At 38.5% G+C, this 24,477-nt stretch overlaps 1 protein-coding gene across 2 annotated transcripts; it reads left to right on the top strand.

The window, feature by feature from the left end:
- The first annotated feature begins 851 nt into the window (after window positions 1–851).
- LOC101474835 (uncharacterized) lies at window positions 852–7,955 on the top strand. Of its 2 annotated transcripts, none has more exons than XM_004546930.6 (2): window positions 852–1,092; window positions 3,372–7,955. In XM_004546930.6, the coding sequence occupies exons 1-2, from the start codon at window positions 921–923 to the stop codon at window positions 5,852–5,854; spliced, it is 2,655 nt and encodes an 884-aa protein (XP_004546987.3). In that variant the 5' UTR covers window positions 852–920; the 3' UTR covers window positions 5,855–7,955. The 2 variants fall into 2 exon arrangements, with proteins under 2 accessions (XP_004546987.3, XP_012773538.3); XM_012918084.4 differs by lacking the exon at window positions 852–1,092 and adding an exon at window positions 3,074–3,241.
- The last annotated feature ends 16,522 nt before the right edge of the window (window positions 7,956–24,477 follow it).

Here is a 24,477-nt window from a genome sequence, read left to right as displayed (position 1 = left end):
ACAGCACTGTTATCTTTCCATAACATCAAATTGTTCCTCACAGCAACATGAATTGGTTTGAGGAGCTATAATATACAACATCTTTGTATTAGTATTTCTTTCTCTGTCTGCCAATTTGTCCTACAAGCTCAGGATGTGATCAACCAAACTTGACCTGCAGATATATCTTAGGTCCTTCAAGGTTCTTATGGCCCACAAAATGACCTGTTTTTAGCATCTGTGCACCTATAACAACTTAACCTATGCCTCCCTTTATGCACTTAAAAAACATCAAAGCATCGTGTTTTAATTCCACAGCCATCAACGTGGCCAGTCCAAACAATACTGTAGTATATCATATAATATAATAGCATATCATATCATGTAATACTGGAAAGAGAAACTCATGCATTTAATTCTTATCTTTCTTTCAAACTATTTAATTAAAGCAACCACTGTATCGCTTTATATATGTAAATATTGATCATAGTGCTCTTTACAGTTCCATAGAAAGAATTTCACAAGTACATAAAACAGTGTTCAGGGGTTTTTGGGAGGAAATATGAGATCACTCTGTGTGGTTTTTGTGGTCAGCAGTGTGGGCAATTTGTTTTTCACATAGGGCCAGGTTTGTAGAGTTTGTAGAGAGCAAGTTTGTAGAGCTTTTTTCCCTTACAAAATGAAATCATCATTGAAAAACTGCATTTTGTATTTACTCGAGTTATTTTTTATAAATGATTTTTCTTAATATTAAAAATTCTTTGACTATTTGAAACATGTAAGTGTGACATATGCATGCCTTTTGCACGCCGGACAGTAGGTGGTGGTAGTGAGCGGGTACAGGATGTGTGTATCGCCCAGTATCACTTGCGGAAGTTAAAAGAAAAGTGCGCAAGTTTAGGCAGCTTCGAAGTCAAAGCGTCTACATTTTAGATGTAACAATGTATCCCGTTCAAAGCATGCGTAAGTTTGTCTGTGATCGACTAACAGCAGCTGCCCAAGAAATACTGGGAGCGTTTGAAAAGAGAGTAGAAGAGTACGAGTCAGAAATCGCACGTCAACGCAGGCTGCTGGATACGGTGTTCACACCGGAGATAAAGTTGCAGGATAAAGGTCGGTCAGATTACCTTGCTCCTCAGTAAAGAGTCCTGTTATGTTTGAAACGATGACTGGTTAAAATGAATCAGTCCTTAGATATTCATTTCTTAATTGTGCCAGGATCACTGTGTGATCAGACCAGTTTGACAGGTATAATGTACCATTTGGTTTCCACTGAATTACACAATTTATTTTATTTTTAATAGCTGGATGTTGTACCTCGGTAATGTAACAAAAGCTGACACAAAGTCCTCAAATCCTCAGCTGAACCAAAGATCCTTGTAATGCTGGGCTTACACTGTGTGGTTTTTTCAGTCGCGCCATTTAGCTCCTGCTCAAACTGTACGATTGACTCGCAGGGGTTAGATGTTCGTAGGTCACGATGCAGGGTCTCACACTATACGGCCCGATGCTCTGATGCGACCTGAGTGCTCACACTGTGCGTCCATAAAATGAAGGTTATAACAGAAATTCTGTCGCTCGCTCGCTCTCCCTTTCTGTCTTTCACTCACACAGACACGCACACCACCACCATCAACTTTGCTAAATTGCTAATGAAAAACATTAGCATTGCAGCTGTGATTGAGCAGCAGTGTAAACCCAACTATTTTCACGGTTGTTGTGATTATTTTGTGAGGCCTCATCGAAAAGGCTCGGATGAGCTTGCCATAGTTCTACAAGTTGTGCCTCCATCGCTTGTGTCCGGATCTCACGCTGCACTGCCGTGCCGCGCCGTCTTCTTCGCTGACATTTGTGTTTGCGCGTGCGCAGTGTGAGAAGCTGCGGTGACACCCTCACGACCAAGCGATTGATGATCGGGAGCTGGTCGTGAGGTGTTAATCGCTTCTCGTTAACCCACGTATACTACACGATGCACGACGCACGATGAAGGTCAAAATCGGACCGATCGCCAAAACGGTCGCACGACTCGTGCCAAAAATCGCACAGTGTATGCCCAGCTTTATATAGATGATGCATGTCTTGGGGAAGTCGTCTCATGTCACGTGTAAGGTCGAGCGGGTAATGAGTTATGGACAAGGCAATCATTAACACATCTGTGTCTCAGCAAGCAATGGAAATGAACAACTAAGCGGAGTTATTAGATACAATACCGAGATACTATTTTTGATCAAAATGTTGGTGACATATCACATCAATACATTTTTGCATTCAAACTTCCCAGCAGGTTTCATTTTAACAGCTAGAACAAAATGTATCCAGTGTCTTACTAGTATGTGTCTCAGTTGTCGTTAATGATGATGAGGACACATCCTCATTAATTATTAGAGCTGTAATTTGCACGGTCTCTCCCTGGACTGCACGGGGCTTGTCCTGTTCTGCTTCTTAGTTCACAGATGAATGATTTGCACAAGTCCACAGGATCAGATGAGGAGATAAATAACTTTTGATGTGCCAAATAATGCCTTTAGGTGAGGTTGCATCGGGGTTGCCGTCTACATTTTTGGCCTATACCTTTAAACTCACAGAGAATAGTTTTTAGTGTGCTTGGTGGTGAGTCTGGTTTCCCACTTGGGTGCTTTGTAGATTTTAAAGAGGCAGTCCTATAATTTTAAATTTAGATCCTGAAAATGAAAGTCGGTTCATTATTGAGGTTGAGGTCAGTCGAATACTACAATTATTGTTTTGTTTTGTTTTGTTATCAGTTCCGTAGATAGATTTTAGCTCTAAACACCCACCTACAGGTCTCTGTCTTTGTGACTATAGCACTACTGGAAATGCTATTTGGAAATGCTTTTTACAGAATGAAACTTTTTTTGCTCCTTTTTCAGAAACCAATACATTCATACAATTCAATTTAAAATTGAATTCGATTTTATTTATGCAGCACCAATTCACAACCAAGTCACCTCAATTCGCTTTACATTGTAGGGAAAGAGCCTACAGTATTAGAATGCAAACCTCAACATTTAGATGTCCAGCCAAAATTAAATAATTACTAATGACTGAATGCAATTGTGATACATAAACACTCAGAGTGAAGATAGGTGAGTGAAACAGAAATGCTCAGTGCATCATGGGAAGTTCTCCAGCAGTCTAAGCCTATTGCAGCACGACTAAGGGACGGTTTAAAAGCATGTTACAGTTTTTATCAGCAGTTTAATCCTTATAAGTTACCACAGAGATGAATGCTGTCACATTCAAGGTGATGCATGGCTTTTAAATTCTATCACTAATAAACAATGTACATACAGAAAGTGTCATTTTTAGCTAATGGCTATAAGCCAAAAAATAGTATTTTAAACACTGTCCCATTCTTTCCTTCCTCCCTCTAGATCTTGCAAATACTTCTTTGAGTCAGCAGCAGAGTGACTCCACTGTTCAGCCTGATATTACACGGATTAAAGATGAGCATGAGGAAATGTGCATCAGTCAGGAACGACAGCAGCTCAAACAGCAGCAGGCACCTGCTGCTCCTAAGGTGACTCCAGCTTCAACTGATCAAAGTGTCCACAGTGATCAGTCTCAGCCTTCAGGTCCTGACCAAACGAATCCTGCTGCAAGTAATGATCCCAAACCCAGTGTCCCTAATGAAGAGGAACGTGACAGAGAGAGTTCTCCAGTACCACCTCCAGATGATGACAACCACTTCTTCTGTCACAACTCAGATGAAGGGGAGAGTCAAGCTGACATAACTTGTAACTATGGAAGTGAAACACCAACAAGAGGCGATACGGACACATCATCAGCTATTACAGCAGCGCAGCCGTTAGATAAGGAAAACAATGATGTGGGCAGCACAGCAAACAGTGGTACAGAGGAAGGACAGGTGTGTACCAATGAGAGCAATGAGCCAGCATCAGATAGAAGTTGTAACATTGAAAACACATCATCAACCAGTAATTCTGAGTTAACACCTACTGTAAGATGTAATAGTGAGACCACATCAGCTATGAGTACTGAGCCAACACCGAACAAGAAACATATAGATGGGAATGAAACGTCAACGTCAACTGCAACTGCTGGCCTAACGACTAACACAAAACAAAGTGGTGACTACACAACATCTACAAAAAGCACTGAACAAACACTAACAAAGAGCCCAACAGAAACTAGATGCCCCGATGTAACGCCACATGAGAAACACGATCAAGCGAGCCCCCCGTTAAAAGGGAATGGTGAGCCAGCGGCAAATAAGTCAAGTCACGATGGGGAATCAAGCTCATCTGTCAGCCTATATGAAAAAAGCAGTGGTAAGAAAACATCAGCTACAAGTGATGAGTATGCATCTAGAAAGAAACACAGCAAGAAAAAAACAAGCAGAAGTACTGATTTAGCTGCAAGTAGGAAACTCAAAGTTGGAAAAATGTCATCAAATACAACTCCTCAGTTAATGCCAAATGAGAAGCATAAAGACTGGGACGCAAATGATGTCACTGAGCCTTCACCAGACTTTACATGTCACGACATATCAATGGAAAGTACTGAGCCAATTCAAAATAAGACTAGTGACCATGAACAGGTAGCATCAAATGAAAGTCCAGTTCAGGCAGAACCCACTGAGGGGAACACATCCTCAATTTCAAGTCCTGACCTAGCACAAAAGAAGCAGAGTGAAGGAAAACTAGCTTCTCCTTCAAACACTGAAATGGCACAAAGTAAGAATTCTAACAGTGACGAAGCCACATTGGCCGAAAGTACAGAAACATCGCCAAATAAGATGCCTGGTGATGAGACTACAAGTACTACGTCAACCTCAAGTAGGAAACTTACACATCAGAGAACATTATCAACCAGAAGCAGGGATTTAACAAAACAAAAGAAGCATAGACATAGAGACGCAAAGTCTTCAAGTAGTAAGGAAGCAGCACTGCTGAAAAGACAAAATGATGGGAGCGCAACATCAGGAGGAAGCACCGACCCAACACAACGGAAAAGACATAAGGATCAGAGTGGGGAATCCACCCAAACTACAGAGGCAAGACACAGTAAGAGAAACAACAATGGGAGCAAAAAATCAAGTGGAAGTACTGATCCAACACAAAAGAAGAGACATAGGGAAAGTGAAAAACGCTTAAAAGCATCAAGCCAGAATGATGGTGGTAATGCCAAAGATGAGGAAAATCCTTACAAGTGTGACCGGTGTGGCAAAGTGATGTCCAACTTCAAAAACTACAAATTTCATATGAAGAGCCACACAGTTGAGAAGACGTTCAAATGTGAGACTTGTGGCAAGATGTTCCGGGAAAGTTGGGATTTAAATAAACATTTAGTGATTCATTCAGCCGAGAAACCCTTCAAGTGCGACGTCTGTGGAAACGGGTTCAACCGACGTTATAATCTCGACCTGCACGCCAGGGTTCACACTGGGGAAAAGCCTTACAAATGTAGCACCTGCGGGAAAAGCTTCAGCGCCTGTGTGAACATGAAGAAGCACATGCGAATCCACACCGGTGAGAAGCCTTACACTTGCAACGAGTGCGGTAAAGAGTTTGCGGATTCTTCTGCTTTCAAGAATCATTTGCGAGTGCACACGGGGGAAAGGCCCTTCAAGTGTACCTACTGCAAGAAAAAATTTGCTACCAACACGACTTTGAAAAGGCACACCAGAACACATACAGGTGAAAGACCGTATAAATGCACCGTGTGTGATAAGGCGTTCAGTCACAAAACCGACCTGAAAGGACACATGAGGATGCACACTGGCGAGAAGCCCTACAAATGCACTAGTTGTGGGGAACAGTTCTCCACCTGGTTAAAACTTCATAAGCATAAAGAGCGTGCACATGCAAGCGAATCAGAAAAACCCGCCAAATAACTGGTCGTACCAAATGAATTAACTTGTTTTTGCTTTTCGTTTTCTTGTGATTTACTTCATAGTTTTGAATTTTTTGGACATTCCAGGTGTTGAGGTCAAACAGGGTTCTTTATTGTGTATTTTTCTGGTACTAGTGAGAAGTTAAAAATCAATTCAGGAAGGTCACTTTGAGTAAAAGATCTGCAAAGAGCTATGGTTTTCAAGGCTTACAAGCAAATACTGGAAATACTACAGAAAGCTTTACACTCTCACACTGATGACAGTTTGTTATTTGTGACAAAAAGATTGTATGTTTTCCCTTTCCTTCTTGGCTTACACTTTTCTGTTACAAGTCGACGTGAGAGCTTTTTTTTCTTTCCATTCTGTGTTATTTTTGTCTGCATTTCTCAGAGAAGGTTGCACTTTTGCACTATGTCATTCTAAATACGGCCTTAACAAGGCCAGTCTTATTATGGCAACTCAAAAAGAAAATTCTGTATCAGAACAGTTAACCCCTAAAATGAATAGAATAGAATAGAATTCAACTTTGTCATTGCACATGTCACAGGTACAGGGCAACGAAATGCAGTTTGCATCCATCCAGAAGTGCTTTAGCCATGATATAGATATATTACAATATATATTAGCAATGATATAGATATGTAAGTATATTACAGAAATGGGTCTATTGTGGTATGTAATATGTACACGGTATGAAGTATGTTATGAATGAACAGAAGCTGTTATGAATGTGAATATACAGTTGTCCATTGTGTGTGTGTGTGTGTAGGTGGTTGTGGGTGTGTGTATGTTCAGTCCATGTGTTAACGTGGGTCAGCTGTCAGGAGGCAGAGTTCAGGAGTCTGACAGCTGTGGGGAAGAAGCTGTTCCGGTACCTGGTGGTCTTAGTTTGGAGGCTCCTGTGGTGCCTCCCAGAGGGCAGGAGGGTGAAGAGTCCATGTGATGGGTGACTGGGGTCTTTGATGATTTCCCCAGCCCTTTTCAAACACCACTTCCTGTAGATGTCAAATGCTGGCTTTACCTGGACCATTTTGCGCTGGACATCATTGTCGTTTATTACTCACAGAGAGTTTTGATGGCTGGACTTTTCCATCTTTTCGGGTTGTTGGTAGTTTCCATTTATGTGCAATGGTGGCTGCAAACTGCATTACCACCACCTTCTGGGAGTAAAAGCACATTAGATAAGAGAGATAAGAGATAAGATAAAACTTTATTAATCCCTCGGGTGGGTTCCTCTGGGAAATTCGGTACATTACATCCTGTGACTGATTTAAAAACGGGAAACGATATATTTCAGGACAAAAGCCATAGTCAGTCAGTTTTATTTTTATAGCAAATGTTAAATTATTTGATAATCATGACTATTAATTACTAAATGCAATGTAAATATTATATCAGATCCAACTCTGCAGGGAAAGCTGACGCCTCTTGGTATTTCCTATAAAAAGCTGTTGCATTTTTTTTAAAGGTTTTGTATGATAGTGAACTTTTACATATTTATAATTCTGTACCGTTTGCTCTTGCTTAAGCAAATGCTTTGGTTTTTGGATTGTTTTTTACATCTGTAAATATTCTTGTTAAAGAAATCTGGGAATTCCATCAGACAGATCATGGACAACAAAGTCAGACGAGTCAAAAGCCAGTGGTTGTGACTTTTGACGAGCTTTACAGTTGTTTAAATACAGTACACAGAAGTGCTTCTTGCCACAAGAATGCCTTCATTGCCTCAATGTGTTAATAAGTGTTGTACTAGAACAGCAAGCAAAAGGAACACAATGTTTGTTTGGTTTTTTTTTTTTTGTCTTGTTGGTAATGATTTTATTTGATTTTTTTTTTTCAGTGTTTTTTCCCATTTTTGTCATCAGAGCATAGACTTGTAAAACAGTCAGTGAATGTCTTATTAATGGGTTTACAATAAACCACCATGCCTTTTGTAATTGTCAATAAGTAATGTGTGCTCTTTCTGAATCTGTAGGATCCACGTTGATTTTCGTTAAATTATTTGTGATGTATTGAGACAAGAAGAATTAAGAGATTCGTTTTTGTGTAAGTGAAGGAGAAAAAAGTTACAGTGCAATAAATTCTGCTCTTATTAAACATGTGTTCTGATGATGAGTCATTATTTAGAGCATATTAGTAGTTTTTAACAAGACTGCTTAAGTTGCTTTTGAAGCCTGAAGTAAAGTTACAAAGGTCAGGTGTATATGTAGGTTAATATTTAATATTTGCGTACGCTTGTTGAACACTTTTCTAAGGTATCCTTTGGTAGGACCTTTTTCACACAGAGAACTGTTGATCAGTGAATATTCCCTTTTTCAAACCATTCCCTGCACAGCCTAGAGATGGTTGTGTTTGAAATTCCCAGTAGATCTGCAGTAACTGAAATACTCAGACCAACAACCAAGTCTCATTCAAAATCATTTAAATCAAATCAATAAATATTTTTTGCTATTATGATGCACATTTTGAAATTTAGCAGGTCGTCTTGAGTATGTTGTTATATCTAAATCCATTAAGTGATTGGCTTAGATGTTTGTGTTAAGTAGTAGTTGAAATAATGTACCTAATATAGTGGCTGGCAAATGTGTGTTCACATGTATAATGTCAGGTCTATCTAAAGATATTAAAGACCTATTATGTTTTTATTTTTAGTTTTATGGTTTCCAAATAATTAAAAAAATGTTAAAATAAGTTTTAAAAATGTTACAAAGTAAACTACTGTTTTTATTGTTCTTCACAAAAGTACATATTTGTTGGGTGAAAGAGTTAAAATGTAATTTGGAGGCTAACAAAAATGTGGTAATTTGAGATACATCACATGGTCACGTAACAGTGAGTGGACACAAAAAAATTGATTACTTGTTTACTCAGTCCCATTCTGCCATCATGTGGTCCATTATATTTTTGGCTGCATCATGAGAAAATGTGATTTAATAATCGATTTTTAAAAATCTGCAAATTGAACTGCTGCTTTCATGCTGCTATCAACAATCCCTGTACAGTATTTTCTATTTTTTCCCCACAATATCTTGAAACAACTAGAACACAGCTAACTGCTATAAACACCTGCAGCTGATGACAGAACAGCTCTCAGAGCGTATGGGCACGACTTCAAAGAAGATCACAGCAGAATTAAAGAGCAGAATCTGAAATAAATAAATATATTAACAAACAAAGGCAAAACACGAAGGTCCTGGGAAAATATTTTTACAGTATGAAGTTAAAACTCTTGTAGTAAAACTAAAAGCCCTTTTTTGGTCATTGTTTATCTATTTAGCTAAGAATTAAGCAGACTATCCGGAAAACATCTTCAGATTTTTTATCGCAAAACAGTCTAGCTGTGGATTTGCTTCTTTTCCTTCCCTTATATGCTTTATCTCCTCACATTTCTCTCTGCACTGTTATAGTTACACAATAATCAAAAGTTTAGTCAGTGCAAAAATATTATTTTAGTGCCGAAGTTGCTGTCAGATGTGCATTTATATAGTTGCATATACAGAGTGATAAGAAATTGACAACAGATTCTTACAATGGAGAGCAGGCCAAGACTACCTATCTGTCTGTAGAAGAGACCACCCACCTGCCTCTTTGTACTGTATATTTATCAGGCTTTGTTGCAGTGCTTTATCAGTGACTCCGAGTTACAGAATCACAGTGGGTCCACTGTCATTTCGGACTATTAGTAACTCACAGGTGGGTTCATGAGTCATCCAGACTCTGTTTGTACCGAACCCCCAAACACACACACACACACACACACACACGCACACACACACACACACACCGACCACAACAATATCAATTTCAAACATGACTTGTTACGTGTAACAATTCATTACGTGATTGATGGAGCGCTACTGTGGCGCGGCCGGCCGAGGGCACAAACAGAAAAAAGACAAAAAACAACAAACAATCAAACTGCACTATTTTTTAATTGCCCCAAGATAAATCACCTTACTCATAATTTTAATCCTCCATTTAGAGCACAGTTGTGTTAACAAATAGAAACCCCCAGAATCCCAACGATATCTTCACTTTCAAACAGTTTGACCACAGGATATAGACCAGCAGCACTAGAAGGGGCCACAGTTTCACTCCCCCAATCTGCCTGTCATACCAAGGAGCAGGCCACACACACCGTTAGATACTTGTTTTACTGCCTTCTTGTTGTGTGTGTCGGCTAGTATAATCTGTTTGCATTTTCATGCTTCTCTGCGTCAAACATCTTAATCTTTCTCAGAATTCTTGCAATGAACTTTTTTTTTAAAAAGCATACTCTAATTAGTAAGCCATTATCATACGTTATTATCCTAAATGACAAAATAAACCCATGCTTGAACTTTTAATTGTAAACATTATGCCTTAAAACCTCTTTATCAGAAGTAGCATTGCAGCTGATCCTGTCAACTCCATTAGCCTAAAACATCAACGGAAATCCTCTTCATTACTCCCAGACACTGAACGCACCTCTTCACCTTTGCACGGCGTGTCATTTGGTCTCCAAATTCCTCTGCAGATTATTATACTCCAATACTACTACACGGCACCTTTGCAAATGTTATGCTCTTAGCAGTATGTATTGCATTGCATTAGAAAGGTTAAACTATCAACAAACCGAACGTTTTAATCATAAAATACATTCACGCCCAGCTGCAGGCCTCCTGCTCCTTCAAGGTAAGAATTGTATGTTAATATGCAAAATGTGAGTTTGTGATGTCACATCGGCTCTCTTCGGTCAGTTTTTGTGCTCGTGGCATGGCGACAGGCGTCTTAAAAGCCGAGGCTGAGGCTGCAGCTGATGCGGACTGTTTAATGTTCTGTGCAAATTTGCTTGTGGTTTCTTTGTTGACATCTGGCTGGCTGCTAATTTCTGCTCTTTGCTGCTACTGCCATTGGGACTGATATGTTTTCATGGGTGCTCCACATGAATTTAACCACTTCATTGTTGTTGGGCCAATATACTGTATGAATGATAGTTTTAACAGAAAAGATCTGGTAACACATTTTTCCTCCTAAGCTGCTTTTTATTTTCTTTTTTGGTGTGTGTGTGTGTGTGTGTGTGGGGGGGGGGGGGGGGGGGGGGATTTGGCTCTATATTATTTCAACATGTCTGCTTTCTGCATGCATGAGTTAATTATTTCAATGTAATCCTGAAATCTCACATTTGTTTGTTACATGCTTGAGAAGCAGTGGCTTTTAAGGTTTCTTCCACATGATATATTTAGCTAAGAATCACACTTACAGAAAGATTTCAACTCAGGGATAATTTTTTCTTGGTTTGCTTTAGCTTGTTCTTCATCTCATAATTGCCTCTTAACTGCAGAGCTCAGAGACAGTTGTTTCATGCTGATGTTGCCTTTGGTTCTAATCTGCTGCGTAGTGTGCTGCACAGCATCAAACTGGATTTTATTACCAGTTACAAAACCATGATTTATTGTGATCTTAAATTTGATTTTTGACTTTTTCTGATGCACATTCATGATAAGAGATTATTATGTAACTTGCTCCCGGTGCAGCGCTCATAGATTGTCTGCAAGTGTTTGCAGCACTGTTACATCAGACAAAGTATCTGTCACCCACTGTTTTCTGATTATTTTTTTTAACCGACTATGTCATCTATTAAAAGTAAATCGTGCAAAAGAGGATATTCTGATGAAAGTTGAGGGTGATGAAGGGGTCCTCTTATTGTAATCAAAAGAACACAGCTTAGTCTCACAAATTCAGGGAGTCATGTTAAATTCAATTCAGGAACAAAGTGCAGTCATAAGGATAAGAGCAGTCTGACAAAGATGTCAAGAAGTATACTTGTTAATGTTCCTCTAATACATGAACACAATAAACAACCTTATGTGTTGTGACAATTACAAGACATCTATGTGCAACACAACATGTGCACTTCACAGGACCACACATTTGTCGTCTAGGTGCTATCAACAGCTTCATGAGAGACTTTAACCTAAGCAAGAACAGCCACCCAAGCTGAAAGAACATGAAGTGGTTGCTATTTTCCAAGAAAAGAGTACAACTGTAATTTTAATCTTTTAATGTTGTACTTTTGAAAATTTCTGGCAAGCATGCAAGCGTAATTGTTACATTACCATTTTGGTGCTTTAATATTTTTAAGAATGCAAAAACACTCAGTGGTGTAATGGATAGTATAGCTGTCACCAGAGGACAATTAATTGTTTTGTTTTGCTGGGCAGTTGAAAGGGGTTATTGTGTTTAGCATTTAATGACATCTTTAAAGTTCGAGGCATAATTTATTAAGTATGTTAATTTGGCAATATCCACAAAGATGCCATTTCTGGGTTTTCTTTTTTTTTTAGTCTAGTCCACTTTCATTTTAGCCCAAGCCTTCTAATCTGATATTTTTATTTTTACATTTTCAAAGCCTTGTTTTTCAAATGCCATCCAGAATTTTACTTCTTTTCAGTGCGTCTATTGACTTTTTAATCTGTTTTATTGCTTGCCGATAAATTATCTGATGCAGCTGTCTTAAAGGCAGCCTGTGATCCTTGTCATTGTTTTAGAATTGAAGAGGCTATAGAGAACTTTCTTTTAATCATTCAGTCTTCCACCAGTCCAAAGCAAGACTTCAAAATAAGGGTCTGTGCGCCAAATGTGGAGCCCCAGATGTGGAGCCCCAGATGTGGAGCTTAGAGGAAATGCTTCAATCACAAGGACGTCTTTGAACAATAGTCAGATATTTTGCTTCACGTGATCAAATAATTACATTTGGTTGTTATTTTGGGCTATAATACAGGTATCCTTCTTTACATACTTACAGAAAACTCAACTCTTGATTTCATTAACAGCTCTGTGTTAGTCACTGTCCATGCTCACTTGCTGACAGTGGGGAAAATTGCATCAGACAAGTGGTCGCAGCTGGAAGCTGAGCTTTTCTCTCAAACTGGTGCCAGCAGAACACCATAAAGAAAACATAACAGACAATGTTTGGCTTTTACCTTCTGTCACTCAGCTTCACTCTTTTTCTTTGTCAGCTTTACACACACACACACACACACACACACACACACACACACACACACACACACACACACACACACAGCAGCGTTCAGGTTTAATAAAAGAAGTCCATCTCAATATCATATTTTCCACCAATGTTAGACAGTCCAAAATGGACACATAAAAAGATAAAAAGGATTCTGTATATTTAACCAAATTACATAAAAGCTTAAATGGATTTGTGATGAAACCCAAAGCTCAAAAACCATGTCTGCAAAATCCATCATGGTTTTCACAAGCTTTCCCAAGCGATTAGCATTGGCTGGAGTGTTGGCATGTACTCCAGATCAAAACCATATTCATTTTGGCCCGACACACTTGTGTGCTTTTAGGAAGTGTCTCTGTTGCTAACCCAGTGATTTATAAACGTTTATCTCGCCACAGTGGGTGAATCAAAGGCTTGGGGAAAGGGAACAAATTAACAGAAAGGTTTTTAGCTTTTCTTAGGGACCTAATTTTAAAAACCACAGTATTCATAAATCCACAGTGCATAATTATGTTTTTATAGCTGTATAAACTAAACTAAGTCACCTTGCAATTTGATGGTTACCAACATAGCAATTTTGAGACCCCAGTTTTGTTTGGGCTTTGTTTGTTTGCGTTTTTGTGTAAGGATTTATGCATGCTTTTTTAAATGTTATGTCTAATTTTCACAGGATGTGGGATTTTTAAAACTGGAGCAACAGGTGTGCCATGGATGTTGGCACGAAGGATAGATGACTCATAGGCCTAAAACAATTGTTCATATAGTGACTGGCTGTGGCGGGAATTAGTGCTGCATTCAGAGTACCAAAGCAAAAGATTTTCTTCCATCAAGTTTACATGAACGTACACGTAATCGATGTTAATGTTAACTCATGTAATGTTGCAGATCCATTTACACGGAAGGTCACTTTATTAGGTACACTTGTTCCATTGTTTGTTAATACAAAAAGTATAATCAGTCACTCACATAGTAGCAACTCTGCATTAAGGCATGTAGACATGGCTGAGAAGACCTGCTGAAGTTCAAACAGAGCATCAGAATAGGGGGAAAAAGGTCATTTACAGTTAGGCAGACATAATCTTTGTAGTTTTGCCTCTGAACACCCACCACAGTAGATTTAAATCACACAATCAAAGGCAGAGTTTCATCTTTATTAAAGGGGTTTTACAAAAATTTTGCATTTTTACATGACATTTAGTGGCTCATGTTTGGACAGGCAAATATAATTTATAATGTATAATTTAATTGTAAGGATTGTTTTGAATACCTTTATCAAAAATCATTTGCAGTCAATGACTCCCTGAAGTTTAGAATCCATGGACATCATAAAAATGATGTGTTTCCTCTCTTGAGATGGTCTGCCAGACCTTGTTGCAGTCGCTTTCAGTTGCTGTGTTTTTCTTTTTTTGCATTTAGTTTTGTATTTAAGGACTGAAGAGCTATTGCACTGAGATCAAGTGCTATCGAAGAATATCCAATTTCTTCGCCATGAGAAACTCTTCACTTGTTTTTGGATTATACTTTGGCTCATTATCCATTTGCACTGTGACATGCTATCCACATCTTGGTTTCATCTGACCAAATAATATTTTTCCAGGACTGTGCAGGCTCTTTTAGATGTCTAGAAGTCTAAACTGGTTTTCCTGTTCAGGAGTGTAACCAGTGCTGTGCACCTTGTTGTAACCACTCTGTATGTTCATTCATGAAGGCATCTCGTGATTGTAAACCTTAACAATGATAAGCCGGTCTCCTTGATGATATTGTTTAAGGTGGTTTGATGCTGAAAAGTTGTTTATATTTACCAAGGAAATTATTTTATCATCGTGCACTTTAGCTCTGTTCTGTGCATTCATGCTTTTAAAGAATAAAATCGTTGCACTGAGATCTCTTTAGGCCCTATAGTTAAAATTACAGTGGAAAGCTATAATATAGAAGTTAAACAGTTTGAATCAACTTCATTAGTCATAAATGACAACGGAAGAGATTTCACCTCTCCATAAAATTGTGGGACTATGTATAAAAATGGCTTGAATTGCTACATAGAACAAAAAACAAACAAACACCCAAAGCAAAACTCTGAGCTGAATGAATGTACTCCAGTCAACATTGATTGATTTTAAATACCACTGTGGTGGTGTACAGGGGCAAAACTATAAAAATTGTCTTTTTCAGCAAATTATGGACTGTAAGTGACTTTAAATGTGGCATAGGTTGTTGGTGCCAGACAGGCTGGTCAGAGTATTTCAGAAACTGCTGATCTACTGGGATTTTCCTACACAACAATTGAGTTTACATAGAATGGTCCAAAATAACAGAAAATAGTGAGCAGCAGTTCTCTGGGTAAAAATGCCTTGTGTATGCCAGAGGTCAGAGGAGAATAGCCAGGCTGCTTCAAGCTGATAGGAAAGCAACAATAACTCAAAATAACCACTCTTTATACCAAGGTATGCATGCACAATAGTCTGAATGCACAACGTGTCAAACCTTGTGGCAGATACAGCATCTGAAGTGAGCTAAGAACCAGAAACTGAGGTTAAAATTTGCACAGGCTCACCAAAATTGGAATTTAGAGATTTGTAAAAATGCTGCTTTGTTTGATGAGTCGCAATTTATGTTGCAATATGTACAAAATGATGGTGGATCCATCCTGCATTGCATCGATGATTCAGACTGATGGTGGTTGTGTAATGATGTGGGGCATAGTCCCTTGGTACACTTTGGGCCTCTTAGTACCAATTGAGCATCAATCACCAAAACCTACCTGAGTATTGTTGCTCAATCCCATAGAGCACCTTTGGGATGCTGTGGAACAGATTCATATGCTGGATGTGCAGCTGACAAATCTGCAGCAACTGGGTGAGGTTATCATGTCCAAATCAACCAAAAGCTCTGAGGAATGTTTTCAGCACCCAGTTGAGTCAATGTCATGAATAATTCAGGCAGTTCTGAAGGTAAAAAGGAGTCCAACCTTCTAATAACAAGGTTTATCTAGTAACGTAGCCAGTGAGTGCATTTTCTCCAAGTTGGTTATATTTCCCATCTTACACAAGCATCAAAGGATGGCTGAAGCTCTATTGTTCTGGATTGTGGCTAGCATAATTTATGGTGGCGGCTCTCAGGGAATTGCTGACAGAAGTTTGAACTCTAATTCTACAGTCTACGTTACATACTGGAAGTGCTTTTACAGGAAAACAGTTTAAGCAGTACCAAAACCCAAGGAAATATTTCTCTTACAGTATTCCCATGACCTCAGTATAATCATTTAAGAGCTCAGAAAATAAATAAAATGTAATGAAAGGAGGAAGCCAAGAGTTTAATGGAAACTTTGGAGCAGAAAGCAGAGTGGGAAGAGATTGTTTCAAGGTGACATGGTGTGGAAATATTTGACGAGATGACTCCTTGGTATTTAAAAGGAAGCGACTGCCTGATCACAGCAGGGAACTATGGAAGTTATTTTTCTAGTGCAGAGCCAGAAAAGGTAGTTAGAGTTGTGTAATAGTGACATTAATTCTTTGGTCCTCAAACTTTCGATATTTCCCTTTTAGCTGTGGGTGACAGGTACTCTAGTTTCAACCGGGCTTCCCGAGATCTACATAAATAATGGCCTTTAACTACTGCTCAGTTGTTGCAGTGATTTAGACTGGATGCAGTGAGATCTTTTTTTCCAAATAGAAATAAATGTGGGCTCTAAATTGCCCTAAAATCTGGGTAGGCAGGGGTGCGGCGGAAAGGAAAGCAGCAGGGGAGGAAAATTATTCAGCCAGCTGTTAAATAATGCAAATAAATAATTTATATGTGGTTGTGTGGTACAGCTGGGTTTTGCTGTCAGCACAGTTTAGGATGAGCAATAGATTTGTTGCCATCCATGTCAATGTGCATCATGTCAGTGTGGTATATTTCCTCTATGAACGCTCATTTTAGTTTTCTTTCATTTCTTTTTCTGCTGTGAAATTATTTTTTCAACATATTTGAAGATATTAACTTTAGAAAATTAGAAAATTTTATATTTAGAAAATACCTTGGGAAAAAAGAAAGTATACGCAGCCCTGAAGGTCATACTTCTAAAGAACTGGTTAATAGCAATTTTCCACAAGGTGAACTGCACATTGAATAGTTTGTCCAAACAGCAGTCCAGAACTCAACAACATTTAATTTGTATCACATAAAAGATTTTGTAATAAAATATCTTAATTAATGGTTTATTACTGGTGTATTAAATAATGGGGCACTCCTTCCTTTGTCAACTAAATACAAATTACACGAATAATTTAATTATGGATAACACAAATTTCTATGGTTAGTTTCAATGTATTATTTATTTAAATGTACTTGCTTTACATATTAATAAATGTCCAGATGCTGACAATAACTGCAGTAATCAATCAGTTATGCCATTTAACTAATAATTTACAGTCAGCCATGAACCCAGCATTTCTGCCAGGTCAGATTTATAAGGAGTAGGAACAACTTGACATGGAACATGCTTTTGTTACTTTTATATCTGTAAATCAAATATTTTATTAGAAAAAATAATAATGTTGTTTATCACCTTTAAACAGGTGTCTTGCTGGTACGGCTCTGATCAGGTGGCCAGCAGGGGGTGCCAGTTCACTTCTTAATTGTGCTTTAGGCCCTAGTCTAACACTCAGGTTTCCCTCTATTACTATGGGGAAGGTGGTCATAGCATTTGTCAACATGCTCACATTTTCAGAAAACAAAACTTGGTTTCTTATCATTTCAACTTCTTGTATTGGAACATTAATGTATTGAAAAAAAAGAAACAAAGACATCTAATTGTTGCAGCTGTAAAAAACTAAGTAAAAATAACACATGTATAGGTTATGCTAACCAAGCAAACCTTTACTGTATGCATTATTGGATGAGCCATTCCACTTACTAAATTAGCAAGGTGATATTTTTGGCGTTTATGGGAGCCTTTATGAGCTGTGTGGCTGTCACCAGCAGACAGTGTTGAAGCAGCTGTAGGAAAGCAGAGGTGAGCAGGACAAGCTGTAAATCTTCTTCAGGCCACAAAAGGATTGGCACACAGACCGAGCGACACAACTTCAAAGAAAACCCCTGTCTCCAATGAGCTTCTTGCCTTCACTGATACAGGTTTAGCTTGCCCAGCTGTTTCAAGTGTTTTGTTGTGAGAGTGTCTGAATGAGTTGTGTGGGTGGTTTAGTCTGGAGATGGACACCATAAGGCCACCAACCAAGAGCAATGATTGACACCCTTTGGTTGAAGTTTGAAGTGTGTGCATTCTTGTCTGTATGAGTGTGTGTTGATCTTTCTAGACCCATCAAGAAGCTACAATTTGTTTTCTTTGCAAAAAAATAAAAAATAAAAATCAATAGATAACAAAAAATTTTTCACATTAAAGCACAAGAACACAGAAAAATAACTGTTTTTAAGCAACCAACTACTGAATCCAGCTTCTCTGATATTTAACTTTACAGCTTGTTCTGTGATAGTATGAATATGTCTGTGGACAGTTGGTCTGTCTATTCAAAACATTTTGAATATATCATCTTTGAGAGTTGACATTTGATAAACCAAATAAACCTATTACTTAAAATCTGGCAAATTAATTCACAACAAATATACCATCAGATAAACATGCATCCCATCTAGAGAGGTAATATCATTAATAGCATAATTTTTCATTTTATCAGCTTGTTTTTCTCTTTTGTAGATAAGCTGTTGGCAAAAGGTCAATAAAAAAAATTGTGATCTGCAGTGAATCAATAGAACAGACAAAAACACATTGGATTTTACATTTATGAGACAAAACTGTATTTCTGTTGCAGAAATCTGTCTCCAAATGAGTAACATGAGTTACAAAAAAATGAAAATAATATCTACAAAGAAGGCTGCACTAAAAAGTCAGCTGAAAGTCTGTTTGGCTGTTTTAGCTCACCTTTTTATTTTCCCGAGAAAGCTTGAAGAGATCATACTGAAACTATACTAAAGCACAGTCTCTTCTGACTTATTTAAAGAAATGAAAGTTGCAGTTTGCAGGTATTATAGAAAGTCCAAACACCCCTGTGGTCACAAATTATATATAATAAAGGGGCTGATGTTTGAAATTGTTAATATTACTGCCAATGGGACAATGACTCTGACTCTGTCTGGCTTTCGTTTGCTTTGAAAGCAGTTAAGTGTGATTACATGTGCTGACTTCCAGTACCTTTCTAGCGTACCTTCTTTTCTCTTTTTAATGGAATCCATCGTTTTTATAACTTTGTTCTTTACCATCGGCCTTTCGCCCATCTCCTTCCTTTTCCTCCTTCCTCCCTCTCTTCCCACTTCTCTTGTTGGTTGTCTTTCCGTGTCAGAGACTAAGCAAACATAGTCGTGTGTAAGTGGCCTCATAACTCCACGTTCCTGAGAGACTAGGAGCTCTCAGATGAAGCAGCTGTGTCTTCATTTGTCAGCCATGTTCAGCATTCTCTAGATATCTCGAGGAGGCTCCCTGTCTTTTTCTGTGTTCTGGTTTGACCTAGTGCCATATGAAAGGCTCTGTAGAAGCTCTCAGATGCATAGATACATGAGATGCATGATTTAGGGAAAAAAATCTGAGTGTTTGGTGAACTCACCAGGATTTGAGCTCCAAGGATCTGCTAATTTTTATTGGCTATAACATCTTCTTTCACTAGCTGGGACCACATCCTCATTTTTGGTTTGACAGCATTTCTAGTAGATAATGGCAGATGGCTTGAGCATGGATTGAGACTGCGGTTTGGGGAAGGCCTCAGTGGGGACTGGCGGCAGCTCCCGGGCTGGGCAGATCCCCATGTACTAATGAGAAGTGAATGAATTTAAAAAGGGAGGGAGGATGGGGCACAAAAACAAACAGCTTTAAGTGCCGGGGGGAGTCATATATAGACGAGAACCACAAGGTTTGTGTATGGAGATGTGGTCCCGCTCTTGAAAATCAGATAAATTATCTCCAATAGATGCGTTTGTTGTTGTTTTTGTTACTGATACACAAACCTAAACTTTAACCATTGCAAAGAATTAAGTTAACAGGAGAAACAACAGGGGAGTCATTTTGACATCTTCTTTCACCTGTAGGAAACTTCTTTTCATGAAGAAGTTAAGTTTTTAATTTTTATCTAACTTTTAGAAATACAAATAGAATTTTTAAAAAACTATGTAAGATTCGTTTTCACAGCTTTATAACTAACTTTTATAACTTTGCTGTAGAAGAACAGAATCGAAGGGAAAATTGAATTTTGTTACACTAAAATAAATAAAGTCCAATGTGTACGCTGCCTGGATGGATGATTAGATGGATAAAAAACAGAGCAAACACTGGTTGCTGTGCTTAAAATTTCACTCTTTATTTGCTTGGATTAGTTCTTGTTCTGGACTCTCATCTGTTCACCTAAAGTTCCCCCACTGCTCTGCACAGCCAGCAATCTGCCCAGTTATCCATGCATCTTTCATCCACTCTGCCCTGCTCTGCCCCAGCTCTTTCACCCATCTCTGACCCATTGAGCCTTGCAATAATTATTCATCTTCTGTCTATTCACAGTCTTGTAACAATCACATCTAACTACAGTAGCTTTGTCCCAAGATATAGCAGCCATCAAGCGGTGGGGTTTTCATTTTAAGAATTTCGTACCTCATTTTAAAATGCTTAAGGAATTAAAATGCTTCCTTTAGCTAGGGTCTAACTCAGCTCTCATACGATTCGATCAAATAAAAATAGACCATATCACAGGAAGCACTTCACCTATTTAACATTAGAAAGCTGGGTTAAAAGACCTAAGAATGGACATGTAACACAAACTTTGGAGAGAGGAACAGCCAGAACAATTTTCTTTTGCCCGCCAATAAGGGAAAGGATTTGCTGAGGGGTTAGTGATTCCTAAAGTGAAGGGAACGCCTAAAGTCCCCTTCGGTGTCCCTTATAGTCCATTACAAAAGATCTAGCAGAAGATCTTGCTGCTGTTCTGTGATAGTGGATTGCGGATCCTCTGTTCTCTATTTCAACTGCAAATCCTTTGAAGTCCTTGACACATTGCTCACAGTGAAGGCGTAAGGAGAAAGAGCCAAGTGCTTTCTGAAATATTTAATATATTTTTCCTAATATTCCTGTTGCCCTCCCTCTCACTGCCTTGGTTTCTTGCCCTGTGTGATTTCTAAATGCTGAAGTTCATTTTTTGTTTTGTTTTCAGCAAGTCATGGTTTTGCATTTTCCCTTTATTCATTCATCTATTTATTCATTCATGTACTGAATTTTAATACCACCACCGTCATCATCATCATCATCATCAGAAGATGTTTACAAGATGTCACAAGAAGGACCATCATGTGTTTTGTTTTGTTTTGTTTTTTTCTTCAGCTTGGCCAAATGAGGTTCACACGTCATCTTTTTTCTTTTCTCACCTCCTTTCTCCTCATCGCCGACTGATAGTCCCCTTTCACCTCCCTACTTATTTTCTTCACCTTGCAGGTTTGAATCATCAGACGCACACACATCTGTTTCTTCTCCGCGCTCTCCATCCCCTCCCTGCCGTGCCTTACTCCTATTTTACTTTATCTGTTACTCTCTCTCATCTGTTTTCTCCTGCATCTGGTGAACATGAGCTGTGGAAAGACAACAGACAAGTAATGGGAGAAGTGTGTGTATGTAATATGTGGGGGCGGCCTTGCCCATCTGCATGAGTGCACATATGCCCAGATGACAAAGGCAGCTGCACGTCTTTGTCAAAAAAAAAAAAAAAAAAATCCCATCTGAAAGTATTTTCGGAAGAGCTTTTGGTTCTGTACCCACACTGAACTGACACCCACAAAACCACTGACACTCAAGTCACTAAGCTGTCCAACGTCAGCTGCTGAAACCTCTTTATATGCTCCAATCCATCATGATATCAGAAACATACTCTGCATTTCAAAAACTGACAAATGTGCCTTGTGGCAGCAGAGTTCATTATGTAAAAGTAGGATCAGAGATTCATCAACAGCAGCTTCTATCTGTCTTGGTCTCAACAGCAGCTGGAATCAAACAAGAATGATTTTTCTGAGTATTTTGTACAAACCTCGCACAGTTATACAGATTCAGTTACAGAATAATTTCAAATGAAATTCTTGATTACTTTTGATTCTTTTATTGCATTTCTTGGTTCAGTTATAATGCACAGCTCATGTTTTTATATAAACGTAGAGATTGGGATTAATCTGCCACCGAAGCCTTTTTTTATAAGGTTGAGAGATGTAAAGTTGGGTAAAAGTGTTAAAAATGTTGGTTTCTCTACATGGACTAGACGCTAGACTTGCATCCTTTGTTTCAGTGTCACAGAATTCAGGGAATGAACAGAGGTGCTGCCACAAAGGCCAGTGTAAGGTAAATCAGGATTATTTTGAACTGCGAATCATGCAAAGCTACTCATGTGGAGTCCAATAATAAATGCAATTTTGGAAATGAGCATTATTTAAACATTTAATTAATCATTATAATGTTCAATAATTCTCTCTTAGTCTGCTAAATAACTTACACTTTCAAATGGATACTTTGCATGGCAAAAATCCTATTGCATAATAATGTTAGGAATGTAGTAGTCAAAGCCAGTCTACTTACAAAATGGAATATTACTGGAACTTATCGTCTTTATAAACAAAATTTGGGTTCCTCAGCACTCAAAAAGTTGTAGGCCTATTTTTATCAAGTATGCTTAAATGCCACGTGCTACTAATGAATGGTAGGTTTGTGGTTCAGACCACACAGATGCCAAGCTCTGGATGAGCAGTGCCAGTGACCATTGGTTACAACTGCAAGTAATATTACAACCTGCTGGTGAGATTTACTAAGAAGCAACATCTGTCAACCAAGAAAAAATATAATCTGAAGTACAAACATATGAAGGTTGTGTTGGTTACTGTTCGAGGCACTCTAGTGGTTTTGTACTTTCAGCACACCTATGAAAGAGCGCAAACCGTTGACCACATCTCTTCCATCTCTGGCCTCACTTTGCCTGAGGTTTCCCCTTTAAGTACCTTTGCTAGCACCTTGCAAGCCACAAAACACAAACTGACTTGGGGAAGTGACAAATTGAGAGGGTTTGGCAGTCTGCTGGCGGTAAAACATGCCTGTTTACATGGGAGGATCCCACAGAACCACAGACATGTCCCTGACAGCCAATAAGGGAAGAGGTAGGAATGATGGGAAAGCTGTGGGGAGAGGGAAGAAGAGGGAAAATAACAGAGAGAGAGAAAAAAGAAACTATAATGGAACATATTTCCAACAAGGTGGAGATGCACATTTGTCAAGCACAGAAGCAAACTTCATGCACTGAGCGGAAACTACATCCTCAATAAACTGGCTGTGGGAACCAATAGCACATCTCACAGTATGTATGTAGACTATATTTAAGCATATACGTTTAGTTTGCACATTTGTTTGTTTATACAAAAAAGGGTAGGTCTTGATAAGTGTTAAACTTCTACCTTTGGAATTAAAACATTTATATACCTTCATGAGTTTTAGTATGTCTGATACTAACCTCACTGATGTATAGTGTTTTTGTATTTTATTTTTTATTTATTTGTTCAGAATTACCGGCCAACTAACCAACCAACTTAACTTTTTTGTGGTATTTGTGCATATGCAATTCCCAGAATGTATAATATTCTAATAACTTGAACTGAATAGTGTTTAATCAATAGCATTTATTCTCATTGCCTCATAGGAGTGGAAATATGCGCATTGATCACATTGACAGCTATTGGATGAACTGTCATGTCAAGTATCATAGAGACATTCACTGCTCCAAAATGATACATCTTGGAGCGCTTGATGATCTTCTAAATTTCCCTTAGTACTAACAAGATGTTAACGTCTATGTTTTGCGGCTTTAATTAGATTCATCAAAAAGAAAAATCAATCTGTAAATTTGCTTAAGTTCATTTGTTTGGTTAAGTCTCTCTTAAGATGCACCAAAAAAAACAAAAACCCCACATTGTTAAATAGATAAATTTTAACTTGGTTATAAACAAATGTTTCCATGCCAACACACTAAAAAACATTGGTGAAGATATAAATAAATATGGCTGTTAAACATCAGTATGTTAGAAGGCACTGCTCTCCCTCATCATAGCCCAGAGATCTGTTGACTGTAGCCTCTAAGTCTTGTTAAGTTGTTTGAAATCCATGTTTAATACAGTTGGCACCAAATTGTGCCACGTTTAAACACCAAGTGTAACTGTTCCCCTTCCATCAGACTTTAACTTTTTATGGCTTTTACACCAGACTTCTTCAAACCCATAAATTACTGACAGGCATTGTCTTCGGTAAGTGTGTTGATCTGCCTCTGGAGCAGGGCTCAGATTTCTTGGCCAAGACAAAACTTTAAGACACTGACAGAAATGTCTGAGAAAAAAGAAACCCTATTCTCCGCATGTCTTTGTAATTCAGGAATATTATATGATTTAGAGGGTGGAGAGCATTGGGCTATGGAAACACAGAACTCAATGGCAGGGAACACAAAGGATGTCTGTTCTTTCACAATGAAAACCTTGTTGGCATTTTCTTCGTGCCCTGGAGAAAGCTGAAGAATAAACAACACTTTGCTGTCCCTCATGTCCTTTGGGACTGTATCTTTGA

This window comes from Maylandia zebra, linkage group LG12 (genome assembly GCF_041146795.1).
Source record: "Maylandia zebra isolate NMK-2024a linkage group LG12, Mzebra_GT3a, whole genome shotgun sequence".
Taxonomy (NCBI): domain Eukaryota; kingdom Metazoa; phylum Chordata; class Actinopteri; order Cichliformes; family Cichlidae; genus Maylandia; species Maylandia zebra.
The sequence above is the reverse complement of the archived record's forward strand: the minus strand, read 5'-3'. Positions and strand labels throughout refer to the sequence as shown.

Bases quoted from the DNA above. Each gene is read 5' to 3' on its own strand.
- LOC101474835 (XM_004546930.6), top strand. From the start codon at position 921: ATGTATCCCGTTCAAAGCATGCGTAAGTTTGTCTGTGATCGACTAACA. The intron at 1,093-3,371 runs GTCGGTCAGATT...TCCTCCCTCTAG, and splicing joins GATAAAGTTGCAGGATAAAG to ATCTTGCAAATACTTCTTTG.